At 46.9% G+C, this 24,567-nt stretch overlaps 2 protein-coding genes and 1 non-coding gene across 3 annotated transcripts; 2 read left to right on the top strand and 1 right to left on the bottom strand.

The window, feature by feature from the left end:
• Positions 1-4,084: 4,084 nt before the first annotated feature.
• On the top strand, positions 4,085-10,014 carry LOC122379483 (mucolipin-3-like). The gene is made up of 2 exons (XM_043361719.1): positions 4,085-4,241; positions 6,196-10,014. The coding sequence occupies exon 2, from the start codon at positions 6,203-6,205 to the stop codon at positions 8,126-8,128; it is 1,926 nt and encodes a 641-aa protein (XP_043217654.1). The 5' UTR covers positions 4,085-4,241; positions 6,196-6,202; the 3' UTR covers positions 8,129-10,014.
• A 3,566-nt stretch (positions 10,015-13,580) lies between these two features.
• LOC122379484 (eukaryotic translation initiation factor 2 subunit 2-like) lies at positions 13,581-24,006 on the top strand. The gene is made up of 8 exons (XM_043361720.1): positions 13,581-13,767; positions 17,191-17,386; positions 17,753-17,874; positions 18,335-18,455; positions 19,886-20,090; positions 20,822-20,966; positions 22,541-22,669; positions 23,869-24,006. Exons 1-8 carry the CDS (start codon positions 13,750-13,752, stop codon positions 23,911-23,913), a joined length of 981 nt encoding a protein of 326 aa, XP_043217655.1. The 5' UTR covers positions 13,581-13,749; the 3' UTR covers positions 23,914-24,006.
• On the bottom strand, positions 19,337-19,418 carry Trnas-gcu. Its single transcript has one exon. It is a non-coding gene; the product is annotated as a tRNA-Ser (tRNA).
• Positions 24,007-24,567: the final 561 nt, after the last annotated feature.

Raw genomic sequence — 24,567 nt, forward strand, 5'->3', positions numbered from 1 at the left:
TAATTGAATCCATACCTGGGGTCAATAAACCCAAAGTCGTTTGAATAATATTTGTGCACTATGTAGTGCATACATATCCAGCATTGCTTCAGCATTGATTGACCTTATTTATCTGCATCCGGCACCTCCGATTTTAAAGGATTTCCTTCAGCATTGTCGAGGCGGCAAAAGTCATTTACCTAAATGTCGTTTAATTCGAGGCGGATCTTCTGACATCAACCACATTTTCAGGTCAGGTAAAGTCGATGGTGGTCGAGAAGGTGGAGGACTCACGGTCGTGTCCCCCCCCCCCCCCGGTGCGAGTGTCATTTAAGCGAACGTCATTTGAGCGAACCATTTTCAGCGACTGGCAACTTAGCGAAATAGCGAATATCAAATTCAGCGATTATCAAATATAGCGATTATCAATTTGAGCGATTAGCACTTTAACCGAAAGCTATGTTTCAGCGACATCTATTTCGTCGACTACAGTTTGAGCGACTGTCATTTCAGCGAAACACTTCATCGTCCCGTAACGGTGTAGTTTTTTTTTCTTACTTTTGCGAGCGTAGTTACGTACAACGAATGTTTCCGGAACTTTTCATGGCTATCCGGAGGGCGGAACTGGATGGCGGATGTCACGTTCAAAGCTCAGACATTAGGCTCCAAATTTAATGTCACATTTCTCAAGAATTCCAGTGGTTCGATTTCACCCCCCCCCCCCTGCTGTTTGCCAATAATGGTGACCAAACGTTTGTTCAGAGATTCATTTTGTTTGTGCTATTTTTCGCGAAATTCCCCCGCTTGAATTTCGATCAGTTCCCCATGTTGTAAAATTTGTTCTTTCCCCAAAGCAACGTACGAATTTCCAGATATTTGGGTGAGGTCCCTGAAACATAGACTGGATCCCCCTGTGCCATCCCTCGAGTTTATTATTGGTCCTTGGCATTCCTTCCGTCGTCCTATCTCTCACGTTCCACATTTCCAGATCAAACTTCAAAGTTGCAGAATGAGGCCAGATATTTTTGTGGTTTCCAAGCTTAAAAGCGCCGTGCGCAGCTTGAAGCATGACACATACCATTTACCAAGCGGGTATTCAAAGGGCAAGAATTCCCGAAAAGGCGAAAAGTAGCAAATGATTGACTTCCGTCGCGTTCGGTTTCGCTGTAACTGTATTCGCTCAATTAGCCCCCCCCCCCCATTGACCTCCATATATTCGCTCAAACTTGTTTCGCTGATTCTGGTCCTCGCTTAATAATAATTCGTATTCGTTTCGGGCTACACTGAGATAAAAACAATTGTGTAGCCCGAAACGAATACGAATTACTATAATTTACCTGAGGAAGATTAGAAATGACACTTCGTCAGTCCTCGCTTAAGTTGATAATCGCTGTGATTGAATTCGCCGACTTGACAATCGCTGAAAAAGTCAATCGCTTAACCCGCGCGGGGCTGGAGGGGGGGGGGTAAATTTTACCCCCCTCGCGATCTTTTGCAATATCTCAAAAACGGCGGCGCGCAGCGCCGCCAAACTTTCAGTACCTTTTCTTACATCAATTTGACACGTTCCCTGAAAATTTTAGCGAAATCCGTCGGAAATTTTTTGAGAAATTGACGTTTTAGTGACGTCATGTTCGCCATTTTCGCCTCAAAAACGGCAAAATTTCAAACGCCGCTAACATCTTAAATTTTTTTTAAAGGAATCAAGACGTAACAAAAAAGGGTTATACGTAATTCTACTTTGGTTATCAAATGGCTATCTCGGTTTTTGAAAATTTTGGTTTTTGGTCCAAATTTTTCCAAAAAACTGACTTTTTTGGGAAAATAATTATAAAATCCAAAATTTGAGTGTATAAAAAAACCGGAATATATGTCAGAGAAGTGGTCTATGTGCACCTACATACCAATTTTTAGAAGAATCGGTTCAAAAATGTGGGAGTTATTAAACATTTTATGACGTCACGACACACAACAAATTTTAAAAATGATTTTGTGGAAGTTCTAGACCTCGTACGGAAACAAAAATAGCACCATTCGATTTGCCGTGAAAAACTGCATCAGATAGACACATTTTTAGGCCTTAACAACCAACTTCAAAACTTGACCTCACTTGACCTGAACTTGACAGTTGACCTGACCTCGACCTGAAATTCATCCAGAGGTGGTCCATATCACTTATTGAGTGTGCCTATTGAATTATATGAGTAAAATGACCCATAAAACATGTGTTGCACATGCCCTTTTCTATATTTTGTTTTTGGTGACCTGACCTGACCTTGACCTTGACCTTGACCTCTGAATGATATTGTATGCAACGAATATTGTCTTGGTAGCCTAAGAACACGTTTTGGGCACAAGTCAATGGAGAAAAATGAAAATGCCTCTAGATCCGTGTGTACGCATAGGAACAGTCCAAATATTTCAGAAGCACAATGATTTGGACCACCCGTGATGACCATGGTGTCATTTTTGCTGATAGCCTCTAGAAAGGTCATCCGAGGTCATTTTGAGGCTACAAACCGATTTTTGCCAATAACTCACGATTGGAAAGAGATAGAGCGCTTGGTATGGTCTCATTGTGTTTGTCTTGTCCAGACGCATCGACTGATATGCAAAATGACCTTTTCCGGTCAGGTCATGATCTTGACCTGAGGTCAAATTTTCAAGTTGACCTTTCAAGGTCAAATTATAGTTCATTCGACGCGTCTCGGTGAGAGGAACACGATTCTGGCAATAGAAATGTCGTGGCTTTTTGTAGTAGAAAGTTATTGTCGAAAAACACTTTTCGTAAAAACAGCTATTTTTGGAGTTTTTGCCCTCTGGAGGCTAAACCGTTGACCTGAGGTCAATTTTGATTATGACCTCATCAAAAGAAGAGTTCAAAAGCTATCGATTGCTTTTCCATGCGTTTTTCTAGCTACCATAGTTCCTGAGATAACGGCATGTTTTCTGAAAAATATAATGGCAATTGACAAATTTTGACCTTTGATGACCTCTGGTGACCCCAATATTGCTCTAAGATGAAAAATGACTGAATACTTTCAAACGTACGCATTGAGAGCTATCGACTGCTTTTAACCGCGTATTTCTAGCCCTCTTAGTTTTTGAGTTAGAGGTGGGTGGTAACATATACCTATGCCCCCCCCCCCCCCCCACACTAGGGCGAAGTTGGCTGAGACCGCCACTGGGGCGCGGGCTAAATTGATAATCGCTGAAAAGGCTTCGCTCAAATGTCTTTCGCTGAAATGACGGCTGACGCTCGCTCAGGTGTCCCAGACCCCCCCCCCCCCCTCCCCACCAACCCCAGTCCCCAACATCACATCACAGGACCGTCATACCTATAGATATCACATGCCCCGCCCCGCCCGAACAACTGATGAGCCACCATGGGCGTATAAGGTCGTGGCCCTTGGTCGATTATCACGAGGGTCAAAACTCAATCAAAACCCCAAACCGCCGGCTTTTTACGGCCCCACACCGGTCTTGGAGGCCCTAGGGCTAGACCCCCCCACACTGCCCACTGGCCTCTGAGGGCCATAGACTGGTTTGTAAGGGTCTCTGGCCTCTGATGACCCACGTCGACGTCTGAGGGTCAGAGTTCCACACTGGCCTTCCATGGGCCATGCCCTGTGTTGGCTTCACTGGCTTCAGATTGCCAAAAACGGCCATCTGAGGCCCTAAACCAGCCTCCAAGGGCCTTTAACGGCCTCATTTCGGTCTCTAATGGCCTCATTTCGGCCTCATTTCGGTCATACCGCCCATACCGGTCTTTGAGAGCAGCGCAAAGGCCTATAAGGTCAGAGGGCCATATCTGGCCCTTTGGCCTCTGAGTTCTGACTGTGGTCTGTGGCGTGCGATGCAAACCGCGGTGTTGGTATTCAAAGAAGTGTGAATAATCTATATTCCGGAAAAAAAGCTACAATTATTTCCATTTTTTAATTAAACAAATCAAAATCAAACACCCTAGTACTAGTTGTGAAAGCAGGACGATCAGCAAATTTTCCTTCAGGTCTTTCATTTAGTGGCTGCTTTCGACAATGGAAATGGCATATATGGCGCATGTGTTGCAATTTCCGGAAGATAATTTGTTGTTGATTGATAGGAGATAATAGCGCTCGCTCCTTGCTCTCTTTATTCTCCAGTGTTTTGTGCTGAGTTTTTTTTTTCAGATCTGACGATTAATACATCCTTGTATTGAGCCAAGATTTTATTGCATTCAGAATTTGATCCAAACCGTAATCTGGATACAACTTTGAAAAACGGTATGCATGGTAATGCACGCCTATTGCAGTTGCTGAGGCAGTTCAATTAATGTTCTCAGGCCAGTTTTACCAACAGAAAAATAGCCGCCTGCTGGAATTTTTTGCCTAAAGACCACTTCACATATGGAACATAAAGGATAAAGCTCTATCCGCTTACATCCCCATCATGTTTATGCTCCGTACGTGAAGCGGTCTTCAGGTAAAATAAAATCAGGCAGGCGGCTATTTTTCTGTTAATTAAACTGGCCTCTGTTTTCATTTTCCGCTTTACAACCTTATTAGGTGTATCGACTGGTTGTCAAGCTCATCTATCACTTTTGCTAAATACATTGACTGAAAGCTTGTTGACAGAATTGTGGATCACGATAAATGATGTAATGGTGGTGCTAAGGAAAAGTGTGCCTAGGTTCCTGCCTACCCTGGCCCATACACACTGTGCCTATTTTGACAGAGCTATTGAGTGGACATATGTATCAATTAAGAAGCATAAAGCTACTGAATGATACAGTATCTGATACACTGATAAATTGCACTAATTGATACACTATCTGGATTCTGGAAAATGTTACTCTGCTTTAAAATCACTACTTACAAAAAGTATTTGTAACTGTTGAAACGTGAACAAAAACATTCTCCAAAACTTTGTTGCTGTTTTGGTTTCACATAGGATGAAGCTATGTTATTTAAGGAAAAGTTTACTTTGATTTTCATAGCAATGGATAAAGGAGGAAAATCTGAGGAATTAGCTAGGAAGCGAAATCTGAGGATTTAAAAAATGAAAAACAGCCTTGGGGAGAATGCTGGGTCCCCTGCCATCCAATTTTCTGTTTACTGGAGCTTTAAGGACATGATAACCACAATAATTATTCTGCACCCAATACCACCTTTCTGGATCCACCATTGAGTCATTGACCTTAGTTGATACCACAGTGGTTGACTTGGGGCATGGATGCAATACCAAACTAGGCTGGCTTGAAGTAATGTTGCATGAAAACCATTAACCTGCTGGTTTGGCTCATTGTTTATGAATGATAACCTAATCAGTGTTTGGATCTTCTGTACAGCTGTACATCTTTAATCAGAATTACAGTTGCAACTACGTATAAGGCATAGTTTAATTTTTTTTTATAAATTTAGCTCGAATGTTTGAATGGACGGATTGACAGAGCCGGAGCCCACGCTAAGCGGAGCTTGTTGCGTAGACCCCGACCCCTACCGTCCGATCGCGCAATTCCGGGTAACGGGAGAATTTAGATGCCAAAGTTTAACGTGCCCTTCAAAGCCGGACACGGCCTGTCCCACTCAACTGACTTCAACTGGCTGCGGATGCTCCCACCAACCGCAGACCATCCCCGTCAGGAGTCTCAAATAACGAGCGCCGGAGCGTCTCGAACCCGGGCTCTCACTACCGGGAGTCCGATGCTCTACCAACTGAGCTACGGGACAGGCTTGATTGTGGTCTTGCACACCAACCTCTGGTGTCATGTCATGTCATGTCATGTCATGTCATGTCATGTTTGAAGCATGAAAATTACTAATGCTTGTTGGTTGCCTTACATAACTTATGTATATGGAGTTGTTTGGATGTATTGATGGTCAATTTTGGGGGTTTTATTGCTGTTTTTCCTAATTTTGATGCTATTGAAGAAGCATGATTAGCAACTTTAACAGCTTACACTGATGGAAGTGCTTTCACCAAGGTACCTGAAGGACTAGGAGAGCCAAATAATTTCTATTTAGAGGTATAAGGTGTTCAAGAAAAATGGAATAGGATACTTATCTAAATGAAAGCACTAACCTCTCCTAAAACATATATTCCCACAATGTCATGTATCCTTTTCCTACACACACGTGTGAATAGAAATTTGTGATAAGCTAGGTGGTGCTAGGCTAACCTTATAACTCATAGGTAATGCCCTTATGACAGTTTTGTCACTAGTTGTGTGTGCCGCAGTGTCGCCATGATCGGCAGTCCGGCCGTGGTCAGCGCGCGACTGTCGCCGAGCCCGTCGCCGTGTCCGTCGCCCGTGCTGCGGCGGCGACAGTCCGCCGCCAGCCGAAACGTCGCCGCGGACCCGGGGTCGCACTGCGGCTCCACCGGCCAGGGCCGCTTCGAGCACTTCCCGGCCGACGACCCCGCGCAGCAGGCTGCCGGCGAGCGGGTGCGTCGAAAGCTGCAGTTCTTCTTCATGAACCCGATCGAGAAATACCGCGCTCGGAAGAAGCTGCCATTCAAGCTGAGCCTTCAGATATTCAAAGTGGTGCTGATCACTATCCAGCTAAGCTTGTTTGCCACAAGCCGGCTTGCCCATGTCAGCTTTCTGGAGAACACCCAGTTCTCGCTGGATCACCTCTTCATCCTGGGCTGGGATGTGACGCGTGAGGTGAACGTCTACCCTCCCGGCGCCGGACCGCTGGCCGTCTACTCGCAACAGAGCTACTTCGAGACGCTCGACTTCGCTGTGAATGCCTACCACGACCTGGACAACCTGACGGTGAGCGGGATCGGCTACACGGACGACACAGTGCCGCCGGTACGCCTCTGTCTGAATGGGTATCGTCGCGCTCGTGTCTTCCCAGCCAATCTGTCGTACGCTTTCGACGCGCATGTGCGCCAGCGTTGTTTGGATCTGAGGCCAACCCCTGTAGAAATACAAAACCACAATTTCTCCACGCGTGCTTTCCTTGGTAAGCACGACTTCAATGTGTCCTTTGTCGCCCTGACGCGCACCACGCTGTCGTTCGCGCTGAACGCCGTGCGCCTGAAGGAGATGATTCCGGCCAACGAGCCGGACTGCTACCGGCTCCAGGCGGCGTTGGTGCTCGAGAACGGCGGTCAGGACGGCAGGATGCTGGTCAGGATGAATGTAGAGTCGCACCTGAAGCCGTGCAACGGCAACCTGGAAACCAGCGGCGGCGGCGCCCCGCTGAAGGTGTTCTTCACGATCATCAGCTCTCTGGTCATTGTGGTCTGTATTTCTTCTTTCGCTATGTGCATGCGTTCCATGTATCGAGCACAGCTGCTACGAATCGAGACCGTGTCTCTGTTGCACGAACATTTTGAATACGACCTGACCTACGAGGAACAGTTGCGCTTCCTCAATCTTTGGTACGTCCTCATCATCATCAACGACGGACTGATTGTTTTCGCGTCTCTCATCCATATCCAGCTGGATATAGACTTGATCCCGTCTCCTATTGGTGTCGAGACCTGGAACTTGTGTGCCGTGGTGCTGGGGGCCGGCAACCTCCTCGTCTGGGTAGGCATGCTGCGCTACTTCAGCTTCTTTAAATCCTACAACGTCCTGATCCTGACAGTGAAGAGCGCCATGCCGAGCGTGCTGCGATTCTCGGTGTGTGCAACTATTTCCTATGCCGGCTTTGTCTTCTGTGGCTGGCTCGTTCTGGCGCCATATCATCTCAAGTTCCGCACCATTAGCAAGACTTCCGAGACGCTATTCTCGCTGATGAATGGGGATGACATGTTCGCGACCTTTGCTCAGGTTTGGCCTCGGTCCAGCATGATTTATTGGTTCTCAAAGCTTTACATCTACGTATTCATTTTCTTCTTCATCTACGTCGTCATCAGTCTTATGATTTCGATCATCATGGACTCGTACGAGACCATCAAGGCCTTCTACCGCGACGGGTTCCCGATGTCGCCGCTGGACGAGTTTCTGGCGGTGCGCCGCTCGGCTCCCGAGACGGGCGTGTACCGCGAGGACGAGGACGACTGCTCGCTGCGCCAGCTGTGCTGCTGCGTCCGCCGGCGCGGCGACGCCGACCGACAGCCCATCATCGCTGCGGTGGACGACAACGGCGTCACGGCGGAGCCGCCGCTGCTCCGGACGCCGCAGGATCACGACGCTGGCGACATTACCGTGTGAGAACTGTGACGCACCAGCTCCGACTGAGGTCTGGCTGAGACAGCCAGCGCCCGTCGGTTCAGTGAGGTACGAGAGCTTTCAGCACAAGCGTCAGAGGACATCGCGTGACAGGCACGTGACGATGCCTTGTTGCCAAAGAGGTGTGACCTGAGCATAAAGTGTTTATTATCCCAACGCTTTTACCCATCGTGTGCGTGGTTGGCTGTTTCTTGTAATCGATGTGTACGATAAGTTATAACTCAGACTTACTTTACCTGTATTTTACATGCGTACCTGTATTCCTAAAATACGTGATTTGGGCTTATGTACGTGAACGTGTTCTTTTGAAGATTAATGATGTTCCTTTTTCATACATCGTTTTCTTTTAGAATTAGACAACGGTAATTTGTTTTACATTCAGCAATTTTCGTTGAAAAATTTCTATTTTTGGAAGCGGATGGATGACTAAATGTTCGCTGCTTTTTAAAAAAATAATTTAGGCTCAGATTGAAGTTCATGCCTTTTGCCATTTTAAAACTTTTTAATGGTTTATATTCCGTTATATTTGACGCTAGCAGACGCCAGGCCATGTCCTGTGAAACACTCAGCGGTGTATGTTCGCCAGCCTGACGACTTCACGTATTGGCTGTGTCATGTGTGCCCGGTACTTGGTAGACCAGATACCGCTTCACCTCCGAGATAGTCAAGATCCATCACCCAGGGAGTTGCGCTCTGCAGAGCTGGGCAAGTGCGTTCCTTTAGTGCGCTCCTGCGTTCTTCCGTACGTACGCACCGCCCTTTTTAGGAACGCAAGAACGCAGGAACGCAAAGTTTTTCAAAGGAACGCAAGTAAGAGGAACGCACCACCCGAAATTTTGAAGCGTTCCTGCGTTCTTGCGGAACCACCCGAAAAAATCATATTGCTGCCAAAGACCTCTGTGTCAAATGTTTGAATCTCGAGTACGTGTGTTTGCCGGTAGAGGCGCCACTTGTCGGTCGAATCGAGGAAGGCTTGTTTAGATTTAGTGGTGATGTTCACTATTCGATTCGGTTTCAGGCATCAAATGTGTAATGGAAATATGATAACTTTTACTTAGATACATCTTTCAACTTAACTATTGTTTTTAAGCAGGTCGTATTTTTGTTGAAAACCCTACGGATGATATTGGTAAAACGTATTTCAGATATTCGATTCGGAAAAGAGATGTCGAGTTGCTTTTCGGCCCCGCGTCGCCATTCTGGGTATTCTGTGATCGATTCGCCCCGTGTTTGGTTGGGCCCGCGCCGCGTGGTTCGGCGGTATTTCTTTGTCCACGACTTCGGTTGTGAAGAACACGCCTGTAGTGTTGGACTGGCGCGATTTGCCTACTTTGTCCGCTACAGTGTTGCGTTGCACTGATTTTGGTATGATTTGCTGCTTGGTAGAGCCAGAATACAATACGGGTTAACAGTTTGGGACGCAGGAACGCAGGAACGCTAACGCACCGAGCGAAAAAAATTGAGGAACGCTATTCCAGGAACGCACTAACCGCGGCCGGGGGAACGCAGGAACGCTAACGCACTACCGAAAATCGAGGAACGCGCCCAGCTCTGGCGCTCTGTAACGTAGGACGTATGTTCAAGGTTAATCGACCATTTGCGGTGCATGTCTTTCCGGTAGTAAAACTCTGAGTTGTGTCTCAAATCTGTATGTTCACTGCCGATGCACTCAAATACTGATGCCGGCAGAATCGGGTATTATTTCATTTTGATTAATTCTCATCATCGGGAACACTATGCTGTGGGTATGGTGGATATGGTATGGTGGATATGGTAGAATAGATAATTGTCACTCGTGTGCTTTGTGTTGGAACCCGGAAGATGTGTGGCGTCTATGCATGCTATGTTCCAATATACCCAGAATCATCTACAGCTCGTGTTCTCTCCTTCCAACTACCTACTTCACGTAACATCGGTGCGAGATCGGTTACACCTCGTAAATGTAGGTAGACTGCAGAGTCATATGAAAATGGACCAAACGGGGCTACTATCGCTGGAGAACTTAGGCATCTGAGCTGGACCGAAACAACCAGATCTGGCCCAGTAACATCGCGCTGCGACTTGCAGCTAACACACTGCTGGAGCCTGGACAGCCGGATCAATTGACAAGAAGTGGAAGGGGAGGGGGGAAGATCGTTGAGGCCAGTGCCATCACAACCTTTCGAAACGGCGTGAGCTTCACCTCGTCCACGTACAGTCTGTCTTAAAAGTACCGCGCAAAGTGACGGTGGATCCATCAAGCCTGACCGAGGGTCACCGAAGTCTGAACCAATTGACCTGGGGAATGGACGAGACGAGGATGTCAATTGCTTCGGTGACTCAAATTTAGCACTCCTTCCTCGGTTAGTCTTATGGATCCACCGTTACTTTGCGCGGTACTTTAAAGACAGACTGTACAGGGGCGCAGTCAAGGGGTAGGGGGGCACACTGGGCTTTAGTCCCTCCCAAATACCTATAGCAAGCATAGCAAGCGCCTTTCAAGACCATATCGGGGCGCCGAATGCCGCTGCGCCTAAAAACCGGCATTGCTCTTTGGAGTAAAACCTCACAATATTTATGCACTATGCAGTCCACAGCTTTTTATGATAACGACATGGAGTACCTAAGATCAACCCATGATCTTACCAGAGTAGAGACCAGAGGCGGATCCAGCTCAGAGTTTGGGGGGGGGGCAAACCATAATTTATCGATTCTTTCCATGCCTCGTCCACAGGCGTAATATTAAAATTATGCCGTTTGGGGGGGGGCAAATGCCCATTTTGCCCCCCCCCCCCCTGAATCCGCCACTGGTAGAGACGATAGGGTGGTTTGGTATCTAATAAAGACTATCTTGAAGGATCTCAAGTGGTGATCTTGTCGATGATGAAAAAGACTGCCAGTGCCGTGACGTCATTGGCTCGATAACGATGTGATGATGTTATTTTTCAAGTACCTTGCGTACACTGAACTCTATTACCGGGGTTACATGAGCGATCCGTTCCAAATACGCCCTACGCTAATGCGCATCAGCTCCCCACAAACGGATCTACGGCACCGGTTACATGAGACTAATTCGTTTTATCTACGTCAAACGGATCTTGTTTGGCTCACCCGGGCTGACTCCTCGACGGCCGGTAATTCGCATCACAAACGGAATAGGATTAGCGTACAGTCATGGCGCAGTTGTGGCATTTACCGGGACGACTGAGCTAAATTTTTAATAATTATATCATTTGATAGGCTCAAAAACATTTAAAATTAACATGAAATCAAAAAATGAAAACAAAGTTTTCTTGTTTTAAGTCAGTGGGCACTGATTCGCCATGCAGCGACAGCAGGGTGGTCAGAAAAAATTATCTATCAAAATATTTCATTCATTTTATTTCACATGCAAAGACTAAACCAAAATACCAACATTTTTTTGCTATATTCTACGAGGCAGCCAATAAAAAAAATGCTTAGTATTTTGCATTTTGACGCTTCCAGTCAGCAAAGAATAGTTCTTGTGAAATACGGCCCGAATCGTGTGCCTCGGACGTTTCGGTTACATGAGCGATCCGTTCCAAATACGCACTATCGCTAATTCGCATCAGCTCCCCAAGAACGCATTCAGTGCACCGACTACATGAGCAAATTCGTATCAGTGACGTCAAACGGATCTAGTTTGGCTCTCGGCCCGATGCGCATTACAAACGGAATAGTATACAAATGTGGCGCACTTCCGTAGCAATAGAGGTGACTAAATTAAAAATTTATTATCTTATGTCTTTTTTGCATTTAATCTGCTCAAAACATTCTCATTTAACTTAACAAAAAAAAGTTGAACATAAAGTCGTCTTGCTTTGACTCATTGGGCAATTGCCTCTCTTGATTCGTCTGTAGTGCTGTCAGAAAAATGTTTCAACTGAAATTATGTGGATATGTACTATTTGGTTTTCACAATATTTATTGTTGAAAACTTGACAATATACCGACATATTTTTTAAATATTATTTCAAAAGAAGAAATTGAAAAAAATACCTATTATTTTGCATTTTAATGTTTCTTTTTGCAAAGAAATAGTTCCTGTAATACGTATCTTGGTCCTATTCGCTTCTAAGCCTGTTTCTCAGCGGATTTTGTTCGGACCGCCGATTCGTATTAGCAGGTGGATACATGAGTCGGTAGTACGCTCCTGATTCGCATTAGCGGTGAATCCGATCGTGATACGTATTTGCTTTGCTCATGTAACCGCGGATCGGATCGCCGATTCGTACTAGCAGGTGGCTACATGAGTCGGTAATGCGTTCCTAATTCGAATTAGCGGCTAAATACGTATTTACTGTGCTCATGTAACCCCGATATATAATGTGGAATGCGCATCGGCCGCCAAATGGTGTCCAACGGTGCCGCCATGTTGCGCAGACCAGAAAGCGGCCGCCGCCTGTGCTGGGGAATAGGGAATTCGGGACCTCGATTTACGTTTGCGGTCGCTGCATCCGTTACGTTCAAGCTATGTGGACACGGAACCCGGCATCTTACGCAGAATTGAGTGGAGAACAAGATGAAATCCTAAAAAATCCTCAGCTACAAGGAACTAATACGTTAAACCCTTATAAGTCAATGGGGAAATATGAAAATTGCTATTTTGGCGCCGAGAATGATCTGAAACTATCTCAAGCATATAGAATCATGATTTCATGCACTTTTTGCAAGGTTCTATGCTTCATATTTGCATTGTTGCCCTTGCGTGACGTCATCTGTGACGTCACAAGGGTCACAATTTTTCTTCAATAACTTCCGATCAAATTGAGCTAGCGAGTCGGGAAAGCCACCAATGGACTCAGGAAGACCTGCCGAATCGAATGATATGCGACATGACCTCTTTCGACCAACTTCGTGACCTGGGGTGCTGACCTGACCTTGACCTGAGGTCAACACCCTAAGTTGACCTGACCCGAACAAAAAGTATATCACTCAATGCGCCTGAGCTAGCTGAACACGATGATGCCAAAATCGCGGCTCTACGGCCATTTTTGGCGAAGCTATTTACCAAAAACCGAACCCGTGCCTTAGATCACTTGACCTGACCTCAGAGGTCACCGGTTGACCTGAGACCCTTACAGCGGGTTCCTACCAGTCACTCTGCATTATAATTTGCCGCATACGACCACTTTACCGCTTAATTCTAGTTTAATTAGCGGTGCATTAGCGAGGTGGGTTCAATCAACCCCCTCGGCCGGGGCAAATGTAGGTCAGTAGAGTGAATTTGAGGAGTTCTGAAGATACGATCGTGTTCCCCACACAATTCTGCGTAAGATGCCGGGTTCCGTATCTACGTAACTTGAACGTAACGGATACGGCGGCCGCAAACGTAAATCGAGGTCCCGAATTCCCTATTCCTCAACACAGGCGGCAGCCGGTTTCTGGTCTGCGCAATATGGCCGCCACCGTTAGACACTACGGCCAATAGGGTTGAAGCGGCATTGCTCCCCTGTGCTTGCGTAAGACGGTTGATCGTTGACGTGCGTCAGAATTGAAGTCAGACTGGCGCCGTCACACGTGGAAGGAGGGCTGTGAATATCGATATTGAGAGTTTATTTAAAATTATATAAGTGCAAAAAGTTTGATCTTGATCTGTAACTATGGCAGAGGAAGAAGCGGTAAGTAGTTTTATTTTCTCATAACCTTTCTAGCTTTTATCATGATGTACATTTAGGACATACCTATCATCGTTCCTTGAGTTTTTGCAAAAAGTTTTATTTGCTTTAAAAAGGCTAGGATGGGTTGTATTTGGCATCTTTGTTGCTTTTGCTTTGTTTTGCCTTATGAGATGGCATAGGCTACTTAAGATACAATTCTTTTTATTTTGTCAATAAATACAAGAAATGAAGTTGAGGCCCAGGCTGGAAAAAATACAGGCTAAAGGCTGAGCTACACTATGTGTGACTGTCCAGGAAATTACGTGCGTGATCTGCAGATCCGTGATTGCGAGACTCCCTTGACATCGGTTTCTGCGATTTTACAGAATTTCCGTGAATTATTGTATGCCGACGTAATAATAACTAGGTAATAAATGTTTTCGCAACAAACGCTTAAGTTTGCTATCTTCTATATTATTTTATTAATTTTGAGTTTATTTGGTCAATAAAACATCAACAGCTCATGAAAATTAATGGAACAATTATTAATTACATCACTTGGATTCATATGGTGCGCCACCAAGTGTGCCAACAACTGTCTCATATCACACAATGATGCAGATTCTGCAAAAAAGTTTGTAGCTCTGAACTTTATATCGGTACGGAACATCCTGACCGTCCTGACTATCCGGCATTTCCTGTACTGAACGTCCGGGATTTCCTTGACTGAATCTGTGTGACCCCAGTGTAGCCGACCCTGTGTATTTCCTATCAGCTGAACTTGACCTGCGTACCGATTTTCTGCAAAACCCGCAAACTTGCAGATCACGGACGTAGGATCCCGCATAGTGTAGCTAGACCTTAAGCCGAATATATCCGGCAAAGTGGCTGGATTGCGCCAAAAAATTCCTTGCATGTCCGGCGTAACATCCCATGTGTCAAATTCCGCGCATGGCGGCCGCTTGATTTTTGCACAGGGTTGTCACAGAATTTTTCGGCAAATGGCGGTTACCTACCAAATTTTTTGGCACGCTGGCTAATCTAGCAGCAGATTCACCATGAGGGCAGCTCTGGAAAGGGCTTGGGATGAGACGCCCCTCGCCCCAATCATTGTGTGCACTGAATCGCGAGCCACCCTGAGTCTACTCAGTGAAGTTGCGGCCGCCCAGGTGAGGCCTCCACCCTTAGCGCGGAGATAGGTATGGAAGACCTTGGTGAACATCGCCGGGTGTAGTGAAGTATTCCTGGATCAAGGGAATGAGAGGAGAGACAACCTGGCAAAGCAAGCGGCAGTCCTGCCCTTGAACACCCGCTTGCTAACTCGGCCGGTTCATTGTGCGCCAATGTGCGGATTCGCGTCAATATAGCGCGACACTGGTCCGAGTCGGATGGAGATCTCAAAATTTCGGGGGGGGGGGGAGGTCCAGGCCGGGCAGATGGAGGCGGGCTGGGTGCAATACCATTAACTATCAGAGCAGAAATTCGTTTTTAGGGGGGCCGGACCCCCGAGATCTCCACCTCTGGTCCGAGTTACTATTCAAGCCACTCTTCGGGAGCAGGCTGCAGCTCCCCATGCTCGGAGAGGACCGGGAGGACGCTGTTTTGGTGCATCAGATGAGGGCGGCCCACTGGGGCCCCTCGCTCCAGTACGTGCACCCAATCGGCCGTCTCCCTTCCGCGGCGTGCCAGCAGTGCCCGGACAAGCGGTGTCCACTGTCCGCACAAGAGGCCGATGTCCTAGAGCACTTGCTGCTCTGCTGCCTGGTCCTCGCCGGCGCTCGCCAGCCTTGAACACACCGCTCTGTTGTTTTTTGTGGCCCCCGAACTTCCGGCCCGGGCTTTGTTTCACGGCACGACGCTACGGTTATTGTGGTATTGGGTTTCCATGGAAACATCAACTAATTTTCGTTTCGTTCGCGTTGTGTATTTCGTATCCGTAAGTGTGTGCGTTTTCTTGTGTAGGTACCTATTTCTTGTGTTATCTTCAACCAGCTCGGACTCGGAGTGTAATCGCCACGCCGATTGTGGATTGCTCTTGATCGTCAATACATACATACATACATACATACATAATTTAGGCGCTCAAACATGGGAGAGCGTGCAAGACCGAAACGCCCTGTCTGGTTGATATAGTCTTGACCGATGGATGTGCATGTGTGCTTGACATAAAGTTGGCTTAATTTTGGCGAAAATAGGCACCCGACTTCCAGCGCCAACCATGCAGAAATTTCAGCGCAAAATCGCTTGTGCCGAATCGCCAGAGGTCATCAAAGGTCAAATGTCGTCCATTTCAACAATTTTGGAAGCTGCCAACGGCTAACTCGGGAACCAATAGAGCTACAGCACCGCGGAAAAGCGCATTCGATAGCCATTTTACAGACCTTTCTGTGTTATGTTCTCAGATTTGACCTCAGGCCAACCGCCTCAACGGTTTAGCAGGGCAAAAACTCTAAAAATAGCTGTTTTCACGTAAAAGGTTTTCGGTAATAACTTTCGGTTCAAGCAAGCCACGACATTACTTTTGCCAGCATCGTGTTCCTCTCGTCGAGACGCGCCGAATGAATTATTCGTTGACTTTGAAAGGTATCGTTGACCTTGAAAGGTCATTTTGAAAATATGACCTTAGGTCAAGGTCATACTAATGACCTGACTGGAAAAGGTCATGCTGCATATCAGTCGATCCGTATCGTCGAGCTGAATACATATGACGTGTTTTCATCGCTCTGGCACGTCTCTATCAAAAGTTATAGCCAACAAACTGCTGCTGACCATTCATGTCCTGAAATTACCTCAGGGGCACACAGAGGGGTCACAGGTGCATTTTTCCGATTCAGTGTGTCATGTTTACCCATGAACCGATGTTTGAGAGGGTTTTGAACACCATTCGCCCAAGAGGCGCATTTGAATATTCTCCCAATGACTTATAATGGAGAGGTCGCAAAATTGACCTGACCTTAGGTCACCGATATCAAACTTCCGAGATATAAATTTTGTACATACTGTTACTCTTAGCAATCGCTGAAAGTTTCAAGGCGATCGTTCAGTCGGTGTAGCTATGACGAGGATTGAAACTTTTCTGAGGTGAAGTCACTTGACATGACCTGGTGACCTGACCTTAAGAGCCCTGGGTCTGAAATTTGCACATGTGCGGAGAGGATGCATAAACAGGTCTTCCAAAAATGGCGGCGCTCCGCGCCGTTTTTGAGATATCTGCGAAAAACCGCCGGGGGCGGGGGTGTTCAATCCCCGGCCCGGCGCGGGTTAAGGATGTCATTGTAGTCTGAGCAGACTTAAGATTTAAATCATTTAAAACATTTTACCGGCTACTGGTTTTCTACAGCACCCAAAATGCAGCTGCGCATGTCAGAGCGCACCCCTGGTTTCTGTGAGAAACCTTTTTGTCACAATTCTCGGTAACCATATCCCTGTCCTGTTTTTTGGCAGTTGGATATCTTTGACGCCTCAAAGAAGAAGAAAAAGAAGAAGAAGACTCCGTTTGACATTGACGCCGCTCTGGGCGAGGGTGGCGGAGCGTCGGCCAGCGCTGCGTCCGCAGCTGAGACAGCGCCGGCCGCCGACACCGCCGCCGGCTCCTCCAGCCAAGATGCCGCCCCCTCCTCCTCCTACGCAATCGATGACGGTACGCAGATTTCAGCTGCTGGCGGGCTGTATAAGTTGTGCTATGTGGCGCACTGTTTCATTGAATTTTGGGGTAGGCTGCACAATGATCAAAGTTGAGGGGCGTAGATTACATTTTTTCTTGCTCACTGGCTGTATGTGCCTACAAAAGTGCTTCATTGCTCATGTGTGAGCCTGTTGCAAAGACATTTTGATCCTATAAATGGCATAAAATCGTAAATGATTCATTTTTCAATTTCGCAATCGGTTCTTACATATTTATGTTACTTCAGCCACTATTAATTGGCCCTACATACGATTTGTTTGTGTGTTTGCAATGCGGCACTTATTGTCCAATGTGTCCTGATTCTGTGCTTCATTATTTCAGACATTAACCTTGACCTGGAGACCTTTGGCAAAAAGAAGAAAAAGAAGAAGATGCCGCTGAATTTGGACGAGTTGGGTGATGCGTTGCCGGTTGCTGAGCCAAAACCAGAGGTTGTTGAAGAGGTAGGACAATGTGTCACGCTCCTCTCAAGGGTCTGATGATGAGTGGTATGGTAACCCAAAGTGGGTTGAACTCGAAGTGCCCTGTCCAAGCACAATGCATCTGAAGTATGGTTTCTTAAACATCATAGTGTAATAAATAACGATTTATTACACTGCGTTAAAACGATGACTGGTGAATCTCTCTCTCTCTCTCTCTCTCTCTCTCTCTCTCTCTCTCTCTCTCTCTCTCTCTCTCTCTCTCTCTCTCTCTCTCTCTCTCTCCCTCCCTCCCCCTTCATAAATATTTTCCTAAATTCTTCTGTTTCTCTCTTGTTTTTTTTTCAGGCTGTTCAATGATAAAACATTTCAGACGAAACTTAGTGAGGCTGCTTTTTCAAAGTCCAAATTTGTCCCTGTGGGATGGAAGAAAAGCATTCTCTTGTGACTTGTGAGGTCTTTACTCCTCTTGAACGTATTACAGGCTGCCGAAGATTTGGATCTTGATCTGGACATGGACTTCAGTAAGAGTAAAAAGAAGAAGAAAAAGAAGAAGGACATTGAGGAGCTGGTGGCGGGTGACGACGCAGAGAACGAGGAGCCCGGTAGGTACCGTCACGTGTCTGTAGATGGCGCTGTTCACGAGTCGCCCCGGTACCAGGCCAATCGGGAACATTACTCGCTAAACTGAGATATTTATCAGTCGCTGGTGCATTCAGGAAGGATGTCATATGGATATCGATGACGGCAAACTCCTGCATGATTGCAGAAGAGAGAAGGCAACTATCAGCTATGTAATCGATCTACACCTTTGTGTGGTTTTGGCTCTTTACGTAAACTCTGTGTCAGGTTTTTGTCCAAATTTAGTGAAATAGGTCGATGGGCGATGTTTGAATATGAATTTGAAAATATGTACCTCAAGAGCCCTAGTTCTTGGTACCCATTTTCCGACCAACTTTCCACCCAAGCATGACGGTAGTCCGTTTTAGCATTTACATGAGCTTATGTGGCGTTCAGTATCGATCTTATCTGCTTTCGTCAGAGGACTGCTGCATCTCTAAATTTCACGAGTGGCATTTCGAGTGGCTAAATTGCGTGTCGTCCCAAGTCGAAAACTGGCCCTATAAATGCTGAAATAGACTTTACGCATTCAGGAAATCGCATGCGAGAACCTATTCAAATACGCTATAATTCTTCCCGCATCAATCGCATGCGGGAGTTGCGTGCGATTGATGCGAGCGTGCTTCCATGTATTTTAATAGGCTCTCGCATGCGATTTCCTGACTGCGGAAAGTCTGGTTCAGGCTTTAGGCCCTTGATAGGTTATAGACCCCTGACAAGCGTGTTCTATAGTTTGCCATGCCAGCACCATGCCATGGCAGTCCCCATGATATATCTCGCCTTGCGCGAAACGTCGTGGGTGGGGAACGGCGGGTGGATGGGTCTTCAGTTAACATAATGTCTGCCTTGTTTGCCTTAAAACGGTCGACGAGGATGAGATTCGAACTCACGCGGGGAGACCCCATTGGATTAGCAGTCCAACGCCTTAACCACTCGGCCACCTCGTCTCATGCGGACCGTGGAAGCCGAAATATTGCTGCCGATAGGCTTGTTCTGTTTGGAAATTATTGCCCCAGCTAGGGCCGAGCATTGCCACCATGCTCACCCCTGAACCTTTTGTGGCAGTGCACTGCTGCAATACGCTCATCCATTCCCTAGGGCGCTGGGGAGCCTTGGGATTGCGTCCGGTGATATTTACTCAACAGTAATCGAAATACTTACATTTGCTTATCTCGGTTAATAGCTACTTGCACTATGTCAACCGATATTGCGTTTAATCATGCCCAGTTGTGGGGAGGGAAACATCGCTTGCATACTTTTGGGAACAGCGTTGGGAAGCTCGCTTATAATAGATTTCTTATACTGCAGGCCGGGGTATGAACGGGTGTGTGTCTGAGCCCAAACTAGCCCGTCGGTTGACCTCCCGGCGCGGTACTGCCCGCTCGACTGACCGGGGGCGGGCGGTGACCGACAGCGGACCAGGACGGCACCGGCTGGGCGGGCACCGACCGCGACTACACCTACGACGAGCTGCTGACGCGCGTGTTTGACATCATGCGCGAAAAGAACCCCGACATGGTGGCCGGCGAGAAGCGCAAGTTCGTGATGCGTCCGCCGCAGGTGGTGCGACTCGGCGCCAAAAAATCCAGCTTCGTCAACTTCGCAGACATCTGCAAAATGTAAGTCGTATAATTCATCCTTCAGGGGTGCTCTGTGAAACCAGCGGCGGAATAATGAAGAAGTCGGATGAATTTTGTGCAATGTGTATTTATTTCGTAACATCACGTACCTACTCATTGTTAGCTGTTGTCCACCGTCGCGAACAAGCCGGTACTCACGCGTTCACCCATGGTGTCTGGACAAGTTAAAATTGAAAGGAGACCTAATGATAATATAAGAATAACCAGTAACCTCATAATATAAATCAGAAATAGGAGCCAAAAAGTTATATTTAAAGTTATCGAATATTTCGCTCCTGGAGCTTCGTCAGCGATAATTACAGAAAAAAGTAATTATTAAAAAATTTATTTAAAAAAAGTAATTATTTATTTCTGTAATTATCGCTGACGAAGCTCCAGGAGCGAAATATTCGATAACTTTAAATATGATTTTTTGGCTCCTATTTCTGATTTATATTATGAGGTTACTGGTTATTCTTATATTATCATTATTCATCATGAGCCTTAAGCAGAGTTTCAGCTTTTTATGAAAGGAGACCTCACACACTGTTGTGGCGATGGCTAGTATTTTATTATTGTACCAGTGAATCTCTGAATTTCCAGGTTACCTATTCATGCTGTTGTTTCAAGTTGGAGGGATATTTATTACACTGTATTTTTATCGTTAAACTCTGTCCCTCTCTGCCTCCCTACTTTTCGCTCTACGGTTCATCTCACGTCTCCTCTCACAGGCTCCACCGGCAGCCGCAGCACCTGTTGAACTTCCTGTTCGCCGAGCTGGGTACGTCTGGCTCTGTGGACGGCACCAACCAGCTCATCATCAAGGGCCGCTTCCAGCAGAAGCAGATTGAGACAGTGCTGCGCCGTTACATCAGGGTAGGTGGCGGGCCGGGGCGCGCGTCAGACACCGCTCTCTCGCCCATACCGGGGGAGAGCGGCGGACAGAGTGCATTGTGATAGGAAAGTTATATCTGCGGGGTGTGACTACATATTACCATGCGACTATATATTATATGGCTGTGTGTTATTATATCTACGGGTGTATTATGTGTTGGCTAAGCTACCCCAGCTTCATTCGATTTACTGTCAACTAACTAGGTACTTTCTCGGCCGTAATATAAACATGAATACGCTGGCGGCATAGATAATGCATCTATTCAGTATTCCCCTACGATGCATGTAATGGCAAGTTTTGCATTGATGCCAAGGATGACTAGTGTAACGGAGGTGTAAGTCAGGTCTCAGAAAATACGCGTAATTGTCACAAGTATCGTATTTGAAGCCACGGAATGACAGCCGTATGATGTCATATGATGTGACATATGGTGACAAATGTCGCCGCTTAGGTTTTTAGAGGGACGCAATAAAGATGAAATATTATGCTTTAAACAAGCTACCACAGCCGACATCCCAATTTCGTAATGCATAAAAAGTACTGACACTACTGACCAACGTTACTAGTCCAATCTAAATAATCAGTCTGGCTTATGCACCACTTACGCCGCTTTCACACATTCAACCACAGGAAAGTCATCAAATGAAAGTCGTACAGAAAATGCTAACAGGTATTAATTATACATGAATAAATGGAAACGCGATTTATCACCGAAAAGCATAGTGGAGATGCACAGTGTAAAGCCGGTTTAGCGGCCAACGTTCTCCCGCCGATCAGCTCACGATTGTACTTCGTTGTGTGGCTGTGTGACATCCCCCACAGTCGGCTGGATCGCCCGGTTTTCGACCGGTCTCTTACTTCACCGTTGGTGGGCAGCCGGTCTGCCAGCATAACGTAAGACATGTGTTGAAAATTGTTATCAATTGTCACAACCCAAATTCCTTTGATGCAAATGAAACATGAATCGTTTGCATGAATCGTTTCTTTAGACGTCACAAATCGCAAGTGATGTCATCGCAATGTAATTGATCGGCTTTGTTTTCAACGGCTTGCTGCTTGCTAAGTTGCAATAGCGTTTAGGTAATTCGCTACAATAAAAATATTAAAGAACTCGCCGATGATAATTATTAGCAAAAAGATGGTGACTGGTGTCAAGATTTGCTAAAAAAGCATCCGTCGCTCAGTGCTCATCAGACATCAACACAGATCATGGCAGGGCCCTAGCTGTTTCGGCTCAAGGGGCGTTTTTTTCCTCTGAATACCTGACCCTAAACCCATGACCGGTATGGATTTTCTCATTTACATATTGCAAGACCTAGTGGATTGCGAGGTTGAGATCTCGTATCGATTACACCTCTTATATGAATAATTTTCTGTGTATCTCTAATGCGACTTGTGACTGTTAACGATTTGCAATGATTTGCGTGCAATATTACAAAACGAACGTGTTTGAGGCGTTGGCCGGTTTTGGTTTGGCGTGGTTCGGTGCGTTGACCGGCCCGTCGTTAAGGCGTGGCTCGGTGCGTTGACCCTGCGACACCTCTCCGTCCGGCAGGAGTACGTGACCTGCCACACGTGCCGCTCGCCCGACACCATTCTGCAGAAGGACACGCGCCTCTTCTTCCTGCAGTGCGAGTCGTGCGGCTCGCGGTGTACGGTCGCCTCGATCAAGTCCGGTTTCCAGGTGAGCGTCCGGCCCGCGCCCCGTGTCCGGTCTGTCCTTCCCGGGTGCGACACACTGACCGTCTTACAAATGACATCACACGTGATACGGACGGTTATTGTGCAATGTGCATGGATGATTAGTGGGAACTCATATTAAGTGTTCTAGGCTCATGGGATATCAATCATTGTTCTTTGTTTTCTGCTGTTTGGGTTTCTTTTAAATGCTTAACTATTATTTTTACAGTTGTTTGCACAATCTGTGCATTGGGGTTATGACGCATGGCAAGGCTCTCCGAAATCTTTGCGACATCGGGTTTTACAGCTTTGACAGATTTGACGACGCAGCTGTGTTTTCTTAACGTACTTGCCTGTCCAGTTTATACACCTGTTTTGTTGCCTAGTCCCGAGGTAGTTTGAAGTGTGTAGATCACAATGCGGCTCTTGCATCATTGTCGCTGTCGGGCGCATCTGCGGCCGTCTCGTGTCCGAACCGTGTCGCGCTGGGACGGCGATTCAGGTCGCCGGCCCGGTCCGGCCCGCTGGACCGGCTGCCGAACCGGAGCTGTCGTGTTTCCGGCTGCGGACCGTAGTGACCATACGGGGCCGGTTACTGCCCGCGCCGCCCCGGAGCCGAGCCACGCGCGTATACGCAATAGTCGGGTCTATCACATAATAACTCACAAATTGAGTGTCGTATTTCTGAATTATTATGCGTCACGTATTGCCGATTGCTTATCTAAACGAGGAAGCTCATGTACTTGGTAAAATCTCGTACAATTTCTATTATTGCAGTGTGGCAGAGCGAGATGCCGGTTGCCTTGCGTAAAATCTATAGAATAAATTTGAATTTAATTAAATACATCACTCAAGTGCAAATGATAGCACATCAAAAGCTGTCACCGTTCTTTTTAATCAGTTGACATTGTTTATTTTTGTGGTTGTGTTGTGGACATAACATCAAGTCAAGCGACACAATGCAGTATAAATTTGTTCATCGGTGGTGACGTCCATCTGGCGCCCATTTGTGTCCTGCGATGTTGCGTGACCTGCTTCCTCCGCTCACTCGTTTGACATCCGTGTGAGATCCCTGTGTCTGCCGTCAAGCCGTCACCTCTGCTCATCCGTGTAACGCCCCTGTGACCCCTACTCCCCCGTGTGACGGGTCTCTGTGACCCCTACTCCCCGGTGTGACACACCTCTCTCTGTGTCTGCCCACAGGCCGTTACCGGGAAGCGGTCCGTGCTCCGAGCCAAGGCGAGCTGAGCGGGCGCCGCGGAGGGACGCCAGCCGCGCCCCACCCACCCCCGAGTCAGTTTATACCGCTCTATATTATAATAAACGGACACTGGTGTTTGGTCCCGTGTGTTGACGGCGTTGGACGACGGCACCATATAGGGTGATGGGCGAACGGTTCGATTAGGGCGACGGGCAGACGGTGTGGTGGATAAGCACTGAATCCGAGGGATCCGAGGACCCTCGCTGGCTGAATGCGAGCACAGTCTGTCATGACCGGCGGGCACTGGTGCCAGTCCGTTCTCCGATCAGCCAGCTTCGCTATGGTTCTCTGGCGATAACTTTGGCGATTACAATTTTGGATTGTTTGATCACCTGGAAATTATTGATATGCAATTCTATTTGTATAATCTGAATGACTTCTCAATAAACTAACAATTAAAACTTTCTTTTTTCTGTCCACCCGTCCAGAGGCGGATCCAGCTCAGAGGTTTGGGGGGACAAACCATAAAAATTTATCGATTCTTTCCATGCATCGTCCATAGGCGTAATGTTAAAATCATGCCGTTTGGGGGGGGGGGCAAATGCCCATTTTGCCCCCCCCCTGGATCCGCCACTGCACCCGTCTAATTTATGGTAGAACATCGGGGTCGTAGTGGTGTTTATTCCGGGACAAAGCACTGC

The sequence above is a fragment of the Amphibalanus amphitrite genome, unplaced genomic scaffold, assembly GCF_019059575.1.
Source record: "Amphibalanus amphitrite isolate SeventyFive unplaced genomic scaffold, NRLGWU_Aamphi_draft 000079F_arrow, whole genome shotgun sequence".
In the NCBI taxonomy this organism is placed as follows: domain Eukaryota; kingdom Metazoa; phylum Arthropoda; class Thecostraca; order Balanomorpha; family Balanidae; genus Amphibalanus; species Amphibalanus amphitrite.

Bases quoted from the DNA above. Each gene is read 5' to 3' on its own strand.
- LOC122379484 (XM_043361720.1), top strand. The intron at 17,387-17,752 runs GTACGCAGATTT...TCATTATTTCAG, and splicing joins CTCCTACGCAATCGATGACG to ACATTAACCTTGACCTGGAG. The intron at 17,875-18,334 runs GTAGGACAATGT...AACGTATTACAG, and splicing joins AACCAGAGGTTGTTGAAGAG to GCTGCCGAAGATTTGGATCT.
- LOC122379483 (XM_043361719.1), top strand. From the start codon at position 6,203: ATGATCGGCAGTCCGGCCGTGGTCAGCGCGCGACTGTCGCCGAGCCCG.